The 19,616-nt window shown below is 43.9% G+C and overlaps 1 protein-coding gene across 14 annotated transcripts in view; it reads right to left on the reverse strand.

The window, feature by feature from the left end:
- Positions 1–19,616, reverse strand: part of LOC131666969 (potassium/sodium hyperpolarization-activated cyclic nucleotide-gated channel 3-like) — a 112,674-nt gene that overhangs the window by 14,029 nt on the left and 79,029 nt on the right. For 9 of the 14 annotated variants that reach the window (XM_058940101.1, XM_058940099.1, XM_058940097.1 and 6 more), the window contains 5 exons: positions 11,857–12,020; positions 10,485–10,621; positions 9,810–9,953; positions 8,493–8,567; positions 2,693–2,800 (listed from right to left, as the gene is read on the reverse strand). In XM_058940101.1, the coding sequence (XP_058796084.1) occupies positions 2,693–2,800; positions 8,493–8,567; positions 9,810–9,953; positions 10,485–10,621; positions 11,857–12,020 (628 nt within the window). The remainder of the gene's footprint in view (positions 1–2,692; positions 2,801–8,492; positions 8,568–9,809; positions 9,954–10,484; positions 10,622–11,856; positions 12,021–19,616) is intronic. The other 5 variants (XM_058940107.1, XM_058940106.1, XM_058940110.1 and 2 more) reach the window with 3 other exon arrangements.

Consider the following 19,616-nt stretch of genomic DNA (forward strand, 5'->3'; position numbering starts at 1 on the left):
TTTTACACCCCGAGGAACTCTGGATGCACGTATGTGTAGGCGGTCGGGTAACAAAACTTCAGCTTTATAATGGGGATGACAATTTTCTAAATGTGACCCTTCCACGCCTTCGCATCGTGTGGAAACGCGTTGCCGATAGGTGTTTAAATATACTGCAGACAACAAAGATATAAAATATGAGCATATGTTATGTTTATAGATATATATGCGCGATGTCAAGAACAACAGCAACAACAACGACAATAACAACAACAAAAGTATAAAAAAGCAAAGAAATATAACAACAAACAAGTAAAAGAAATAATAAACAAAAGTAACATAGTATCGTCGAATGTCGTAAATAGGCAACACACTCGCGCGCTCTTTCTCTCCTTTCTCTCAAGATAACACGTGAACATGTGATAATACACCAAAAAAATCAACAGAAAAAACAACGGCAACAATCTTGTGTTTTCACAGCAATAATAGCAGCAACGACAAATAAGCGGTTATCAAGCTAAAAAAAAAAAAGGAAAAAGAAGCTGTTCGGTTTTGTCGAACGCTGTGTTCTATATTGTGTCTTAGTTTTTTTTCAAAGCGGTGTAAGCTCGCACACACAAGGCCAAGCGCTTCGGCAGAACAGAAAGCGCATCGTATACAAAGCCCAACGAATTACTGCTGCTAAGTTCCAAAAAAACAACAACAATAACAACAACAGCATCAACAACAGCTACGGTAGGTCTAATTTAGCTATGATAATTTTCAGCATTCCACACGCAAAAGCAATCATAGATGTGTGCCTGTGAGTATATATACAGAAATATATCCGTAATCTGGGGCTGGATCTATTGTTTATAAGCGGTGGTAGGCCTTTTCCCTTCCTCTCCCGTTGTACAACTGCTCTATGCTGTTTCTGCTCGCGGGGGTGTTGAATTAAAAAAAATAACAACGTATAACACACACGTACAGAGTGGAAAATAAAAACGCACACAGAGAGACGGGGAAACGAAAAAGTAATATTCTGCCGAAGAGCCGCTTACGCGGCGCAAATCGATATTACACGGACGAAAAGAAAGGGAACAATAATAAAAACAGTTACGAGGAAGTGGCAAAGGCATTGCGATCGTATGCAAAAGTTTGGTGTGAGGTTGACTTTGTAAAAAAACAAAAAAAAAATGAAACGGTATTGTGCAAGAGTATAGATCGGTAAAGCGCGCGGTTCACAAAAGCGACAGAGAAGGGACGCCCAATCACGTGCGTTATACAGGCTGTCATAAATTCAAAAAGGAGCATTACGCCGGCAGCCCGTCTAGCGATTATCGGCAACTAGGCCCGTAACCTATCGTTTACTCTATATGCCTTTTGAAATCTTGTATTATCCGAGCGTACTTGGTTAATTTCAACTTTATGCAGACTATATGCACTATTCAAAAATGTTACATGTACAAAAAATGTCAAAAATCGTTTGAAAAATTCATTTGTGTGTCTGTTTACGAACGAGTGTGTCTACATTGTACTCAACCCTCACATTAAAAAAAAAGAACAAGTCCGATAAAATTGTAGATAGCAAGAGATTCAGATTATATGCATTAAAAGATAGAAAGTTGCAAGTCAAGAAAGTAAGTGTAGAAAGGTTTAACATATAAAGTTGAATCATAGAGTTAGAGTCAGTAGTAGAGTACATTATTTTGGTTTAAAATTAATGTTTTTTAAGAGTTAGTTTTAGTTGGAATTTTAAATGATATTACAAAATGTCTCGAAATCTCCGGTTCTTGAGCGAACTTCTTCTGTGCGCATCGTATCTTCAGATGGCCTGTCTGTCAATTAGAGCATTGCGTCATCTTGAAGTGAAGCTTCACACGTGAAGAAAACATCTTCATAAGTTACAGACTATATGGTGGTTAGTTGTATAAAAAATATTTCTTCGATAGGAGCGATTTCGAGCAGTCGAGATTCGGAAAAAAGCGCGCTGTTTGAATGATATATTTCATTTCAGATGGTGTTGTAAATGGGTTAATTTTTGGCTGTACTAAAAAGAAGTCACAAACGTACACATGTAGACAAACCTTTAATGACACTCGCGTGAATCCCAAGCTATGATAAACTCTTCCCATCGCTATATACGGGTGCCAATAACACTGTTCTGTATATATGAAATACGTTTATAAGCGTAGCCTATATACTGTGATTACAAAGTAATCTAAAAGAAATATGTAATGTAACAATATGCGGCGCAAAAAGATTGAAAAGCAAATGTTTGTAATGTAGAAAAACAAAAGATGTAATAATAACCAACGAGCCAATCAGCGTGCAGCTCCTCCTCCCTCCACTGCGCTCACACGACACAGCAATTGCGACAGAATCTAGCAACTTCCAATCGTAACAGAGGCTCTCTGTCTCCGTATCACATAGATCATTGCCGATTAAGGACTTTGCGTTCTCCGAAACGTCGATTGCAAGTCTCGGCGGATGTTCCAAGCTATTTGTGCTTGTTTCGAATCCTACGCGACAAAGCCTGCGTTCCGAACCAATTAACAGGGAGAAAGAGATCCTCCGCGGTGATTTAAAAGTCGCTAGCTTTATTTACAATATGCTTTACTTTCCGTTTCGAGGTCATGGAAAGCGTCGCTGGGAGTGCGTGGGTATATGAGAGAGTGAGCGAGCTTTTCTTTTGGTTATCGTTTCTGAGCGCGTTCGTTTAAGGGCGGGTTACCTTAAAAATAAGGTCGCTTTTGCTGAAACCAGACTTCTTTTTATTCATATTGTCAGAGCTTAGGCGCCCCCTCCGCTCAGTGCGTTTTTTTTGTAGGTTCTGCAATATCTAGAAACAAAAGAAAGCCGGGACATAGCAAGACATAGTAAAGAAGAGGAAAAACAAGGTTACAGAGAAAATTTTTTTGTTTGTTCTTCATTCACCTTTTTAAATCATTATTTTTTTCATGTTTTTTTTTTTTTTTTCTTTTTTTGTTAGAAAAGAAAAGAAATCGTTGAAAAGAAAATAATAAAAGAGAATTAATAAAATTAGTAGAGAAAAGAAAAGTTAGACTTTGATTGTTTAATATAGCAAAGTTTTGTTAAAGAGAGAGGGCATCGAGAGGCAAAGATGCAGAGTTTTATAAGGTAGGCCCTTCGCTTTGTTGTTTAAGCTATGGTCGTTTTTATCGAAAGCATTTTTATTTAGTAATTGTTGTTCAAATTCGTCCTTTCACTGACTTGTTTTGCATACTAAAAGTCGGTTCGTATTATTGTCGAAGAAAAAACAATTAAATAAAAAAGAGAAGTAATTGTATCGATTGATTCTGCATATCACATGACGAGCACAAGTGCAGAATATAAATGTTCTATATAGTAATAATCAATGTAAACAACAGTATCACAAATATATATATATATATATATATATAAATATAGATAATTCGTCGTTCACGTGATAGTTTAACTGAATGAAAAAAAAGTAAATATATATCTCGACAAGTGTGTATAAAGTGAGTCGTACAAGTTGACCAGTCATATATAGTACGACAACAAAAGCAAAACGAAAAGAATAAAGAAAACTAAAGATTGTCATTGACAATTCTGTACTCGCACATAGGCAAAACAATCACCATGTTGATATATGTATATATATAAAAAATAAAGCCAATCAATTTTGAAAGCGCACTCCATTTATTCAGTCGCACAAGCGGCATGTATAATCACTGTTACGCTGGTTTGTCTCATCCCAGTAAAATATAAAGCTCGAAAGAAATGTGTAATAAAGTATATAGGCTGTTTTGAAGTCGAGGATTCTTGTTAAGATACATGATGCGAGGGCAATGAGTCAATTCGACACATACACACGCTCAATTATATATGGAAAGCATAGCCACACGCGCGCGCATTCACGACGATCTGTCGCGGCAATAGTATATCGTCTTCTTTACCATATCGCTGACAATGGTCGTTAATTATAGATCTCGAGGGCGAGCCAGAAGCGTTAGGCTGTTAAGTAACTACACTACTTGGATATCTAATTGCTTGGCAAATGCGGATTACCTTTCTCTAAATACACTATTGGTGGAATTGATGCATTGCCATCGCATTTCGAACAAAGCCTCTCTGCGGCATAGGCAGATGTGGAAATTCTAGATTTGTTAAAGTAGCAGCGCTTTGTACTCTCATCCCGTCACTCAACGTACAAATCAATATGTAGCAAATAAATAACGATTATTTGTAAGAGAGAAAGAAAAGAGAACTAGCCGTGTAAAATACTAAGAAGACTGAAAGTTTTGTGCTGTTGTTGATTTCAATGTGGATGGTCGAATGTGTGGTCCGAAATCCAATTAAAAAAAATAATACCGCAACTTGATGGAAAATCTTGGCCAACTTGCACATTGACTGTTCGAGTGGAAGTATGTCGTAAAGAAAAGTCAAACAAAATGTAAACGAAAACAAATGTGTACCATAAAAAAACCTCATCATTTATCATAATTATAACATATTTAGATAATAATTATATTTTAAAATGGTATTTTATCTGATGTTGCTGTAAAGAAATCATGCAAGATTTATAGCGTAAAAAAAGAAACACCAAGATACTTCCTAGAGGTATCTCTATACGTGAATTTCTTCAGGAACCTGCGGCATTTGTCTCAATCACAAAAAATTATTCCACATGTTTGTATGTTATATGCGAAAGCTCACAACACTGAATAACCCTAAGGGATAATTAAATAATACTTCGGAATCTCCAGAATTTCGATCAAGAATATATTTAACGTATCTAAGCGTTCAGCAAGTCACTGGGCCGACAGCAAGTCGACAAGTAGGCATTAGCCGATACTACGACAATATTATTCTTATGTCATCCTCTTAAAACACACATTCGCAAAAAACATGGGGGTCAACGATAACGCCAAGAGGCATATCATTTAATACATTAGATCTGATAGAATATTCTTGCTCTTTTAGCTGAGTAGTAAATCTTTTTTCAAGTACTTTATATTAATTATTCTATGAGATCTTAATTAAATGGTTATCAACCTAACAACTGGAAAGGTTTCGTGCATTGGTCAATACACCGCATATGCTAATTGTCAAAGAAATAAATACTTCATCGCGATTTAATCAACAAAAGTTACAAAATCTTCGACATTCGCTAAGTACTTTAATCGATTATTCAGCTCTAAGTTTGGCTTTGCTCAATTCAGTATCAAAAACTTTGTTAATTTACCAAAAAGGATTTTTTTCAAAATTAAACTTCGAATTATTATTTAAATAACATAGTGTTTTTTTAAGAGCTTGTAATAAACGGCACATTCTCATTGTTCAATATCGACATTATATTTCGTTTCGTTTCATTAATTTCATTCAGCTAGTGCCCTCCTGAAAAGGGTAACGATGAAAACTACAATTTCGCACAACTTTTAGCAAAATATAATTCTCACCGAATTAAAAAAAAAAACGCACACTTATATTTTTTCTGAAATAATTTCTACGGACAGTTCAGTTAGCTCGTTATAAATGTATAAAATTCATCATGCTAACGGTCTTACTCTCGAATCTGTGGGTAACTAGACTGCTTAAACGCACAACCTCAACAGAGACTTTGCATTTGCTATGAGGCAGAGCTTCAAACCCAAAATCCACTGTGTCTCAAACCACAGTGACGTCTGCTCGTTTTCAATCTCAATTTGATGTCTTTTGGCTACGATGTGTGTAGTTAAAAACCTACATTTAATATGTACTCGATTTGCCAAACATCGACTAAATATTACATTATTAATTATAGTGAATACATTTCTAAAACTTTAGATTAACAACATATAACTAATCTCGCGCTGGTTTTAAAATCTAGTTAGTCCAAACATTTATAAGTCATTCTATTGACTATTCCTAACTAACCAACAACATGTAACTCATAACATTGAAAGGTGTAACGCGTTGATAGATCTTCAATTGTAAAATGAAAGTTTTCCAAAGAGAAATCTTGTCTCTTGCACAACATTGTATTATAGTTACAAAGTGTCTATTGTAAATCGTTGAAACATATACTTTCCAGAACGGAATATGAAAATACATATAGACATCAATAAGGTTTTTAACATTGAGAAGGGGACAATCGAAAAAAAAGCTTAAAAAAAGTTTTTATAAAAACAATTATTTTTATACAAGAAATAAGTGATGGCCATTACGAGAGTTTATTCACATTTTAAACAATGATAGTTTTATAGTACCAGTTTAATTGTTCATTTTTTAGTTGTTGATCTTTTATAAGAGCCAGACGTAATGAGAAGAAGTTTTAAATAGCAAGCAAAGTGAAATACAACCTGAAGAGAGGTGATGAAAATGGAAAAGAAGAGAGAAAGAGTGTGCGTATAGAGGTGGCGTAAAGAAGTCAGAAGTAGTTAGAAAGTGAAAAATGAAAAAGAGGTTAGATTAAGATAGAGGCGTGCGAATGAAATTAACAAATACAGAAACAAAGAAATAGTGCCGTTGTTTTCTCGCTCTTAACAAGTTAGTTCTTCCCTCCCCCCTTCCAGAAACGAATCTTTTGTTCAATTTAGCTTCGTTCGCAATCGAAAAAAATTAATTCGAAATCGAAATAAAATGGTCCTAACGCTTGAAATTAAGAGGAAAGAGAAGTTACTCTAAGGATCCACCCCGCGGCGGTAAAAATAATTTCTTTTCGAACGATTAAAATAAACATCGTGGTTCTTTTCAAGAAAAACAAGCAGCTATGAACATCAATGAGAGAGTAACAGCAGGCAGAGCAAGTTGTCTCAATGGTATTACACACTAGGACACAAATGGGCATTGGAAGGAAAAGGTCACACATTGGCATTGTGGTAAACATCAATGGAAAAATTAAGTAAAAAGAAAAGTCCCACACACGTATAAAAATAAAAGGTAAACACGTTCGTTTCACTATGACAATGCACTAGTTTCCATCGATCCTATGAGTAATCAGTGCATGTTTACTTACTATCGCTTTCCTTCTACAATGGTCGGTAGTTTTTACAGCTAACCTCCGCACGAGCGAGAAATGTGGGTTACAAGGGGAATTACGAACAGACACACACGGGCACATTGCCAACTTAGCAGACACAAGTGGGTATAGGACAAGTCAAATATTTTTTTCTTTTGCTCGTCGAGCTTGTCGTATACACCAACAAATGTAACACTCACAGGCAGAATATTATCCTACGCTCGACGTCGATGCGTTTCACGTCTGCATCTGACGACAATTGCAGCACCGCCGCCTATTACGCTTGTACGTGCTGAATTGCCGGCGGCAAAAAAGACATGATTTCTTCTGCACGCCTGACGTGAAATGCGATCGCGTCGAGCCATAAAAGTTCACACGAAGACTAATTTTGTGGTTCTTTTACAATATACGTACGAGCGATCGTTAACGCTTTTGCCTAGTTGGGATTACCTATAGGCGGTTGAGAGGACCTCAGGTTGGTGCAAGAGTGTCTGTCCACTTGTTCAACTATAGCTCTTGTTCTTTAGTTCTTTTAGTTACAGAGCGTGACCGCGACTTGTCGAACATCTCAAGCCACGGAAACATGACAAATATCGTTCTCAGAACACACTGACATTTAGGATCTCAGCTACCGCGTGAAGCGTGGAGCTTTTCCTTTGACTTTGGCCTTTGCCGAAGGAATTCGCAACTGAAAGGAAACTGCTGCTTTGTTTTTTAGCAAACAACTACCGTTTTCGCAATTCGTCGATCGCCCAAAAGCTTCGACAGTCAGTTTATCAGTAGCAATAATGCGACAGACTACGTTGCCATTAGATAATCTCCTTTATCTAAAGCGAAAAGATAATAGAGAGCTAATAAAAACACACACGTGTATTTTCAAAGATCCACGCTCCACCACGGGATTGGTTAACACAGGTATGTGGGCTTGGCAGCAGATCTGATCAAAGCACATACGGCTATATTCACGGCGTTCTTTTTTCTCGTTTATCATCAATATGTACATTACATTACTCAGCGCGCACAGTGTATTTATCGTGTATCATGTGTATTCGGCCAGAAAGGATAATGGGCTGGAGGTATCGGGATTTCTATGCATAGCGTCGCAAAAAGAAAAGATTCAATCAACTAAGAGCTCTATGTGCTTAACAAACGAAGAAAAAAATGTCAAAGACAGAAACAAAAGAGAAAACAAGGAAATCCACGAAGTATAAAAATCAGCTTGTGATCAGTTCTGCTCTCCAGGGAGGACTAAAGAGACTCAGTTACAGTATAGGTTAATGAGAAAACTTGTTACTTGAGACTGAAACGACAAACTATTGTATGCAACTCTGTCTAGTATGTCAAAAAACCACAATCATCAATATATAAATAGTTTAACCAGTATAGTTAGACAGAAAAAAAAATGTAAAAAAAATCAGACAGGATCAGAAAAAAAGTTGTTAACTTTCTAGCTGTATAATATATATATATATATAATACGTAGATATAAAAAACATTAAGGCTTGATGTAACGAACGCTTTGATAGCGAGTGCAAGGGGTGCACACCTTGCTGGTTCGGTCTGGCTGGGGCGGTGTAGCCCGGCGCTCGTAGTGCCTCTCCGGCTGTTGGTAAAGGGGGATCTGCAAACCCATGAGTCGTGCGTTCGCAACACAAGAGCTTCATCATCACCTTGCTTTCTTTATCATACGCTCGAGAAAAAGAGCTTTCGCTAACATCTATTTCTTTATTTCGATTTCGCCGATTTCTTTTTCCATTCTCGAAGACGAAAGCCTTTCTCTTCTCTTTTTCAGACTAACCTGTAGATGCGTGAGATTTCTCTCTCTCTCTCTCTCTCTCTCGCTCGAAAAGCTTTCGCCTTCGCGTCGTCGCCTTAACTTTGTTTCTATACGGCGTTTTTTTTACAAACTTCGTCTTCTATTTTTCTTACTATTCAACGCGGGAAAATGCGTATATTGATCTACGTGGTTTCTTTTTTTCTCGAATTGCCAATGCGATTTACGTCGTTCAGCCAATGTGTATTTAGTTTTTGTTCACTCTTCACTTATTTTTTGTTTTCTACGCATCGTCTGAATAAACCTATTACAGAATTCACTGATGTTTCTGTCCGATAAGGACGTTCATTACATATTGTGACCGAGCAAAAGAAGAGGAAAATCTAATGTGAAGGATTTTTTTACGAGGGATAGGAAAAATTTGCTAAAAAATTAAGATATACCTACACAGAAAAGGAAGCGATAACCTACTTGATAATCATACTTGATCAAAATTTTTTTTTTTTTTGCATTTACGCGAGCGTTCTGATAAGTCGATCGAAGGATAAATAGAACCGAGATATAAATTTTTATGCATGTGGTCCGAACGATTTATCTGACGATCGATATGGAAAAAAATTGATTCTCTACGCAGATAAAAAACAAGAGAATATATAGATCTATCGAGTAAGACAGAGCACGTACAGATAGAGATATAGAAGAATAATTATTTAACATAATTCCTACTCCTTGCTGTCAACACAGAAGAAACAAAAGGCTAACAGGTTTTACCGTATCGTCGAGCTTTTGTTACTTTGAAAAACGCTAAGAGAAATCAAGTTTGTTCTCTAGTATATTTTCAGTTCCGTATTTTCTATTTAAAATATGAATAACAGGGGAGCTTTTTCTACTTTTTAATACATAAAAATCAATGTAAAAAAAGAAGATAATTGACAAATCAAAAAATCGCATCGTGTGTTGTTATCAAACACTAAAACGAACGAAAAAACAATATCGTGTAATACATATAGATATAAATATATAATTATTCTTGTTGATAAATGATTAAAAATTAAAATTTAAGAAAAATGGTAATGACGAGACACTTACATAGACCTCTTCCCATTGTGAGACGTATCGCACCAGTCTCGACAATCGAAGTAACCTAACGAGTGACAGGAGTTTCGCTAGCCTCAGAATCCTGAGGGCACGACCAGCATGCAGAATCTGGAAGGACTCGCTGAAATCCTGAAACTGGACGACGACAAAGCATTTTCCACGATCTTGAATCGCAGCACCGGCAGCTTTTCTCGAATCTCACTTGGTGTTACGTCTCCGAGGCCTCGAGCTTTTCATACGAGACGCTATGCGATTTGTTTTGTCGCACGAGAGCCGACGCGATCTAGAAATCGGCCAGATTTTATTAGAAAATACCGACTCGTATATTGTTCTCTGTACGAGCGTGTCTCCATGTATTTCCTCGACAGCACAGCCGAAAACGGAGCGAAAAGCACACGTGACTCTGCTCCGTCCCGTTCAAGCATCTCGGAATTTCGTAGCGTACAACCAATTGAGATCGAATTTACGCGCGCGCGCATGTATATCCGCGCGGGAAAAGTAATTTCGCCGGTGTGCGTCAAGGCCTCCCGGAAATTCTGCGAGAGAGTCTTAGGAATTCCAGTCGGCAGATAACACGCGAGCACGCCGCTTTTTTACTCGTTTCCGCGCCAGACGGAATTATTAACGATCGCCGCGCGGATGAGGAGGGAACGCGCTGTCACTTACTTGATTAAATATGAGGAAAATGTAGTCTAGCGGTATGGAGGAGATGAGGTCGAGAAAGAACCATGTCCTGAGGTAATGTTTCGCGATTAGCTTTGGGTCCAATATCACTTGCTCGGCGTTGTCCTGCTGCATTATACCTGCGGAAAAGAACAGAGGCAACGGTTTCCAGGTCCGCAGTGGCAGGCTGCCTTGGTCGGCACTGGATTTGCGCTGCTGGCTCGATCTCGTTATCCCACGGGCCGCAGACGCAGACCACGCGAACCCAAGACTCGTCCGCCAGGTCCCCCGAAAAGGGCCACTTCGTCACGAGGCCAGAGCGGCGAAGAACCGATCGGCCGCTAACGCTCAGACGAAGGAGCGGAGATAATACACGCAGCCGTGCGCGCGCGCGCAACTTTCGGCCCGGATACTCCCAAAGGGACCGCGTTATCACGTAGCGCGGCATTTCTCGTCCGAGCGCGAAATGCAAAATTCGCCCCGTGACTCGCTTGCGCTAAGGAGATCCCGCGGGTACCGTTACGCGGATGTTGCCCGCGAGCCTAATAAATCTCAGCCCTTCGACCGTGAAAAAGGAGCGCGCGAGCAATAGGGTCGATTAGCGCTGCGAGCGCCCACAGCTTCTCCTGTTTTCGGCGGCCGGTTGGCGCTCCTAAGCGGACGGCGCTTTGCCTTGGCTGTTCGTTCCAATCGAGTTTCCAGGCGACGATACGAGCTCCGCAGTCGATCGAACTCGAGTGGGAATAGCTCGGCGACGAGGCGCGGAAAGCCACCACAATGTAACGCAATCACGAGGAGCGGAAGGAAAAAGCTCACAACGCAGATCCCTCGTTCGCCGAACAATCCTCATTGTAGGAGTTTAATCAGGCGGCCCATTGACGCCAAAAATATAACGCACGCGTCGCGCGCCGCGCCACGGCTAATTTGTGACGATTGTGAGCGAGGACCCGCAGGCGCGACCCAGTTCCGCGAACTGGACGCGCCAGCACGCGTCGGCTCGTCCGCGGGGCAGGCGGCCCTGGCAGACGGATCAGCGCCGCGCACCGTCAGGCTCGTCGATCGGCGGACGTCTGCCAAGACGACGACTGGCCGCGTGAGTGCCAAGAGCCAAGGTCACATCTTCAAGGCAAACCCGCCCGGAGCACTCGACCCAATTGTAATTTATAATTGCCGTGGAATCTTTGACGGAGCTCGCACGACGCGGGCTGTTGCATATTTCACGCCGGTGTGTCGCGTCCGCCTCGCGCATCGCCGTCGGCCGCCTCGGAACCCGCGAACGATTTCGGCCCGCGGACGCTAGCCGCAGCTCACTTCCTCGTCCTCGATTGAAAGCGATATGGGGGTGAGGGGGGGGGGCGGCGGCTGGAGAACTTACCGGTCCTAAAGTTGACAACGAGGTCTATAAGGAATATCGTATCGGAAAGGCAGTTGAAGGCTATCCACCGTGTGCTCAAGTCGTCATTGAAAAAACTAATAGCCACCGGCAGAATGATTAGGTTGGCCACCAGCAGAAGCAGCATGCACAGGTCCCAGTAAAACCTGAAAGGCACACACGACAAAAAGGTCAGGTTAGTCGAAAGGATGTGCCGTCGCTGCGCGTCCCTCACTTGAAGCGCAGCGAAAGGATCATCGTAAGGCTCGGCTCTCCGAGTCGATTCCCATTCGCGAGAACAATATTGGCGATCGTTGATCGAAGGAGCGGCGAGTGCGTGCGCGCCACCGCACGTGCGGCACCAGTAGTGCGTCACGATCGGTCGTCGCGCCCGAACTGATCGACGCGCCGAGCTACGAAATTTCTCCGACGCAGACTCATCGATCGCCTTGGCATTTTCGTCCCGGTGCGCCTCTTCCTCTTCTTCCTCGTTTAGTCTTTTTTTTTTTTGTTTTTTTCTTCGCTCGCGATTAAATCCTTGTCGCATGACGAACGCCCGGACGTGCCGTTCGGGCAAATGGAATAGCGTCAGCGCGGTCAGTCGGAGAGCGAGGCGACCGGTCGCGCGCGGCCGGTGCACGAAGCCGCGATTACGAGAGCCGCGACGGCAGCGTGATGCGCCGGTCACGCGGGCCTAGATCCCAATTAGCGCAGCTCGTAAAGCCCCCGGACTCGCCCGGCGCGCGCTCGCTAATGAGATGCCCGCGAGGGCGTGCGTCGCGGCAACGGACGCGATTTTATTGGGCGTGCGCGGCTTGTTTACAATGCCGCTTAGCGGTGGACCGCGGAATTATTGCTACCGCCGCATGGCTTCATTGTTTCGCCGCTCGTAAATGGTAATAAATGCCGGTCGACGCTGCCTCGCTCCCGGCAAATGAGCTTCGCAAATGCAGTGCGCCCGGATGCGGTTTATATGCGCGTTCGGACGTCAAACTTCCAGTGGCCTCTTTCAGCGCGCGGAGACTTTGTTGCCAGCGCGAAATTGTCTCCCAAACTGAATGGCGCTTTCGATTCGCAGATGGAAACAAAACAGGGCTTCGTCGCGGCATCTCCGGCGAAGCCAAACAGAGAACCGAGCTCTCTCGGCATTTAATCAGTTCGCTCGTAGCATTGGCCCATTTCTCTTTCGGCAGGTGTATCCCACGCGAACACTAATAACACGCCGTGACTCTCTATCTTTCTTTGTGCCGAGCTAACGAAATTTTCGTCGTTTCGCGAGGTTTTTTCTGCCTTTGGTTTTGGTCAGATCCGCATCGAGCTGCTGCAAAAGCTCCCCACCCCCTCGCCCCATTGATCAAAGAAACAGAAAAAAGCCGTTCTCGACCCGTGATAACTCTCCCACATCTTTCTTCCGTCTTGTTTGCTTGCTTTTCCGACGTCCTCGTAAAAAGATATTGTTAAATCGATGAGGATACGAATACAGTTGTACAATTGTCAAAGAAAAGGTCGATGCTTCGAGCTAAACGCCTCTTGATATTTCGACACGGCGTGCCAGCGAGGCAGCCCGTTAAAAAGCTATGCGTGACAACGACAAGAGGAGGCACTTTTATCGAGGATATCCACTTGCGTCCGCGCGATCGTGCGAAGCAAACGCATTTTCGAAATCCAGTTATTCGTGAGATGGCGACTCGGTTCCAACGTAGGCGAGATTCACCAATTGTCGAAATTAGCATTCAAATACTCCTGGCCTTGTTTCGCTAGTTTCAAAAACAGGCGTTGCCGACTTCTCGAAATGAGTTTCTTTCGTTCGGCTACTCAAATAAAATGCCGACTGTCCAATTTACATATCGACGAACCACGTAACACCACCTAGCGCGATTTGTTCCAATTACACGCAATGCACTGTATACACGCATGAAAACCACTGCAATGACAAAAGTGAATCACTCGAACGGCGATCGGGAAAACCGATAGCCATTCGAATATCCAACTTGTGACCTTGAGCACGTCCAAAGAGAAGATTGAAATTTTAAATCCACGCTCGATGTCCGTCAAGCGAAGGTGAAGGTGCGCGAGTTCGGTAATTCGCCTGGCATTCCGGAGAGTCCACGAAAAAGCCGCTCCCTGCGCGCGGCGGAAAAGGCGCGAAGAAACAATTGCGTGCGAACTCCGTCCGACACGCTATACCCGGCCGAAGACACGCGATATCGTTTCGTCGATGTACACGCGCGATAATTGATGGCTCGCGACTGTTCGCGCGCTCCGATGACACACTCGACGCTTTTATTTACGAGCCAACGCCGCTCGCCTTTTGCACTTTGGCGAAATGGCACGGATGCGATTTCCTCTTCGCTTTTTCGCGAATCGAATCGTCGAGCAAGGTTAATTGAACGTTACGGCTGATATCAAGCGGGATCAGTGTGGTTTTCCGGTATAAGACGGTGCGTCTAATCAACTCGGACTGTACATTTCCCTTTGATTTCCCTCGGGATAAACTGGCGCGGCCTTCTTTTCAAGAGACTTGCTGCTGCTGATTTTCCTCTTTTTTTTACAATCAGAACGTGAGTTGTAAATTTTAGGGACACTATTTCCTTAGCATTTTCGTCGTCGATCTCGTCACTTTGCTCGCCATTTTTACGAGACATAATGACCCACTGCCGTGAACAAAGTTTCCAGAGTCGCAAACGTAAAGCTCAAATTGCGCAAGATTTCCTTCTATACAAAAGAAAAGATCAACGCGGGTATAATAGTTAAAGACTTCCCACTTTCGCCTTGTTAATTAGCAAGACACTCGAAGTTAACGTCTACCTCATCAAGGGAAGAGGGTGTGGAAGCAGAAAAAAGCTGCGGCGATAGAGACTCATGAATTTTTCAACGGATTTCTCTTTTTCTCCGCCCTCGCCGACACACACACAAATGCACACACGACGGCGGCCAAAACGCCTACTTCTTTTTTACTCGGTTCCCCGAGGCTAATCTTTCCATCGCCTGTCTACGCGAATCGTCCGGCGGGAAAGCTTCACGCGAGCGCAACGTGCTTCAAAAATTCAATGCGGATATTATTTATCCGTGCGCGGGGGCGTTCTTCTTCAAGCAGGTTTACGATCTGCTTGCAGCTTTTACCTGGAAAATCGAGGACGAAAGTTAATTCGGATGTTACTTCTTTTACGGCGCGCCGGCAAGTTTACGTCCACGTAAATTGAACTTTGCTGCGGAAGGGGAGGTTTCGTTGGCCGCCGCTGCGTCGAAACAACAACAATAGAAGGAGAAAAAAAAATAGGAATATCGCGATCGATCAAAGCGAACGGACGCATATGTTATTGTACAGGCGTCAATGCCAACGGCAACGAAAAAAGCAAAAGCAAAAACAATATTTCCCGCACGCGGAGAGGCTCGGGTAGGATGAAATATGAAGGGCGAGCGCGAAAAAGAGGCATCCCTTTGTTTTGCCAGCCGAAAGTTTTTCCTCCACTCGACCTCCGCGACTTATACTTGCAAATGGCGCGCACGGAGTGTACTTTCTTGAATATGCTGAGACCTGATAAATCGCGCGTCCGCCTTTTTCTTTTTTTGTTGTTGTTGTGTGCGTACGTGTACGCTGCACACACAACGCTGCCATACATGCACTTCGCTTATTAAATTGTGTACACGCTCTTCTGTGATCTTGAGGATGCGCCTCTTCTTTTCCTTCGCCTTCACATACGTTTTGACAAATCGCGAGATAATGAATACGAAATAAAATTAGTCGTAGTTGAGAGTCATCGATTAATCTTGCTTTGTGAGGCAAAGCGGAAAGCTTCTACGTAATGCGCGTGCTAGATAAGAATTTTTCGCAGACGCTTTCGGGCCGATGCAGCTAGGCGCGTTTCTTCATGAAAATTTTATGAGCTGGAATGGCGCAGAGAAGCTACCTTACCATATAAAATTCCAAACTTGCAATTTTCAACGCGAAATTCCTCCCCGCAACGAAATATCGAACGTAACGATCCTCTTAATAATTAATTACGCTAATGACTTTACGAAAATCCAACAGAACGCACATCCGAACTATTCACGGCACACGGCTGTAAGTAAAACTGCCCACGCGGAAATTGAATGCGCGCAGTACGTCCGAAAATTAAATTTGCAGCGCTCGTAAAAGAAAAACAGCGTAAGGCATCCGAGGCAAACGCAGCGAGAGAGTGAAACACTCTCAAGTGCAGCAATAAAGGGAATAAGCGCGGTGAGTGCGCTTCGCAAGCTCGCGACGCCACATGTTTTTGCGCGCGGACTCTATGTGTAATTTGCTTTTTATTGCACCGATGCAGTATACCTCGCCGAGCTGCGTCTGGCAATTTATTCGCGAGTATGTATGCCTGCGCTTAATTGCGCGAAGTTGAAAAAACAAAAAGGCGAACCACGCTTCGAGTTTCAGCTCGGGTGTCGAGCTTGCGATCGCAGCCGAGTCAGATTAGTTAACGGAACGAGAAGGGTCATGTCGAAACCGACGAGCCCTCGAGCTCGCGATAGAGCGAGCTAGACTTCAAGCGCGATTAAGATCTGCCGAAAAAGCACAACCTCAGCGGAATGATCCAAGATCGTCAATTATTTCGAGTATTAATTCGTTGCGCAAAGGAGAAGAGATCCAATTAGACGAGCGGGAGAGGAGACAAAGATGTTTCACAATTGCTGACGATGTAACCTGGATTCGCAGGATCGGATGCACGAATCCTCGTTTTTAATGCAGTTGACACGCGGCCTCGTTACAGTCCCGCTGCGACCCCTGCTAATGAGCGTCAAATCGACGGATCAATTCGACGGTTCCTACCGAGCGCCGCCTTTACTCGACCAGGCATGCACGTCGTGCAACGATGCCATCGTGTAATGATGTATCGTCGGTTATGTTGATTACCGAGTGTATTGTTAACATTTGAATTTCATAATTTCATGGATTTGATTTGTGCGAACTCACTTGTATCGGATATAATTTACACGAGCGCTTTGGTCATTTTCATAGTGATTGATACTATGACGTGCACTGATAGTGCTGTTTTACCACGTAGTTAAAATTTGGATCTGTCTGAAACGTTGTTTTTTTAAGTCCACGATGGGGAATTTTCTCAATGAGTAGTCCTTAGTCTTCTTAATCGAATACGCAACCAGTCAAGCAAGGGCCACCAAGCGGTAAAACTGATAACGACTTCGCTCTCACTGCTCGTATTCCATCGAAAGATCGACGCGAATTCGTTCAGCAGACTTGCCTGTCAAAAGGGAGCCACTTTGCCTCACTCGAGTACCAAGAGGGAAGCGGAGAAAAGAAATCGATGCGGTGCGATCGCAGGTGGGTCCTTACGTAACGGGGCTCGCGGGGCAGGCCTTTAAAAAGGGACGCGCGCGCCAGGAAAGATATAACGCCGCTGGGCATAAATCGCCTAGCGGCCTCGTCGACGCCGCCGCCGGCTGGACTGTCGACGGTAAATCGTCGCTCTACAGCGATCAATCCGTCGACCGACTGAACACGACAATTCAATTCGATTTTACTCTCTCTCTCTCTCTCTCTCTCTGTCTTTCTTTGGATTTCTCTTTTACCATTTAATCGTTCGTGTGAATAGATTATTAAAGAGAAAACGGTCGACACGCGACGGAGCGGAGATTTTGTTTTCTTAATTATCAACCCTCGCCGCGGAATAATCACGCCTGGCCTGAATATTAACAAGCCCAGTTAAAGAATCATAAAGTACAATAAAATAAAAGTGTTTTCCAACATCATAGTGAATAGTCAGCGGCAGATTCGTTGTCGCGTCGCGAGCCAATTGAAACCACGTAATGTACGAGGAGGCCGCGCAACCAAGAAGTCATAACGCGCCGAAATAATAACACACGATCAATCACCGACGAAGAGGCGGAAGAGTCGTCCCTCTCCTGCGCCGAGATCAATCCAAATTTTGCCGTCGCTGTCGTCGTCACTGATCTACAATGCAACGTGGCGCATGCGAACTCGAGGCCGAAGTTTTCGCCACTGCGGCGCGGATGGATCTGTCTCTTCGTCGCTTCGTCGGGCCATCGTTTGGCGCGGCCGACGCGCATCTTTCTGCATTCGCTTTGATTGAAAAATGTCTTCTGATTGATTTTCGATGCGACTCCTAGTCGCATGGGAAGGGGGAGGGGGGGAGTAATCGCGATGTTTTTTTCTCTTTCTTTTTTTTATTTTTGTCGTGCAACGAGGATTGGAAAAGGTTAATTGACTTCGTTGCCGCGGCATGTCAAACTGACAGTCGTGCAACTTTGATCCAACTGGATTTCACATCGGGCGATGGCTCGTTTGCCGATGCAAAATTTACGAGGCTTTCTCGCGTCGCGCATGGCACAGCGACAATGCGGTTTTCAATTAGAAATATCGTCAGCGCCGAGCGATCTCTCGTCGGCCCTCCGTTCTTTTCGGCGAACGCTCGATGCGCGCTATTACGAAAGCGGGTAACGCGTAAAAGTGTGATTCCCATCGAATTGAGCAACGAGCGAACGTTCCGTATATATTTTTAAAGGCGCGCGGCGAGCAAACAATTCTATAACGCGCGGAATTTGAAGATTGCAGGATTTGAATGCCAAAAAGCAGTGGCGCGCGCGCGCGCACGACTAGAATATGGATTTGCCGGAGGTAGAATAGAGTGTTGCAGCCGTTACAGAGATTCGGTAGAGGCGCTTGGTATAATGGGCTTACGCAAGCGCGCACGGTATTCAACGCCGAGTGCGCTGCATTTTTCATAAGCTTGCGTATAGGCAGCCAGCGAGCTGAAATGCATCTCGATCGAGCGCAGAAGAGTAATTAGACGTTTCCCCGTTGTAATAACCAAATTTTCGACTCCCAGGCCAAGTTACCACGGCCAACTTTCGAGCGTGAATAATTGACTTTACTCTGGCTTCTTCACAAATTTCTCGTTAATTGTTCGAACTCCGCAGATGAACATACCCGCGCGTGAAGGGTACAGCGTCGGCAATTTTTGGAGATGAGAAAACTTTGCCGTCTCCCTCGGATAGTGAATTTTTCAGCGATCACTCGGAGAGACAACAAAAGACGCCCCCGATGTCAAAACCGCATCTTGCCGGTATGCCGCTCTCGCAAAGCCATCCTGCGTCTTCGTAGAGCCGTCGCTCGGAAATAAATGCGAATATGGCCGAGGAACGCGGTGGGGGCATCGCTTGATTGTCGAGCGACGCAACTTGCACGTGGCATACGCACTCGAGGTAGAGGACAGAGAGGTAATATCCGCTTTTGATGCGACGCGGCATATCGAGAGAACTGAAGCCAGCTATTGTTTTATACGCGTCGCCGTTGCCTGCTTCGCCAGTGCTACAGCCAAGTCTCCAAAAAGCCAATGCCTCGATCGATATTGCTGCGATCTTCGTGCTGTTTGGTCGAACGTACTGACGCCACGATTGAGCCCAAAACACCAATCGAATTTAACCCCGGACATCACATCTCGATTTCGTCGCGACACCCACGCGCGTTCGCCAGACGAGCGTGCGAGCTGTAAATGGCAGCGCTACGGCGGCGAGTCGGACGCGGACCGCCAGCGAGGTTCGCGCGCGAATGACATCGGGAGCGATCGAGTCCTAGCTGTCGCGCCGCGTGCGCTCGTAGGCCAATTAACGGCAATACGGCTGCGTCCCATTATCTGCCGCTGCGGCTTGTGTGTGCGCGCTGACGCAAGCGATTGATGGACCTCCTCCTCCTCGAGATCATTCGGAGTGCGTGGCGTTCGCCTGAAACTTTTCGACCGCGCGGC

This window comes from Phymastichus coffea, unplaced genomic scaffold, assembly GCF_024137745.1.
Source record: "Phymastichus coffea isolate CEN01 unplaced genomic scaffold, Cenicafe_Pcof_1.1 PCOF00062, whole genome shotgun sequence".
NCBI classification, from domain to species: Eukaryota; Metazoa; Arthropoda; class Insecta; order Hymenoptera; family Eulophidae; genus Phymastichus; species Phymastichus coffea.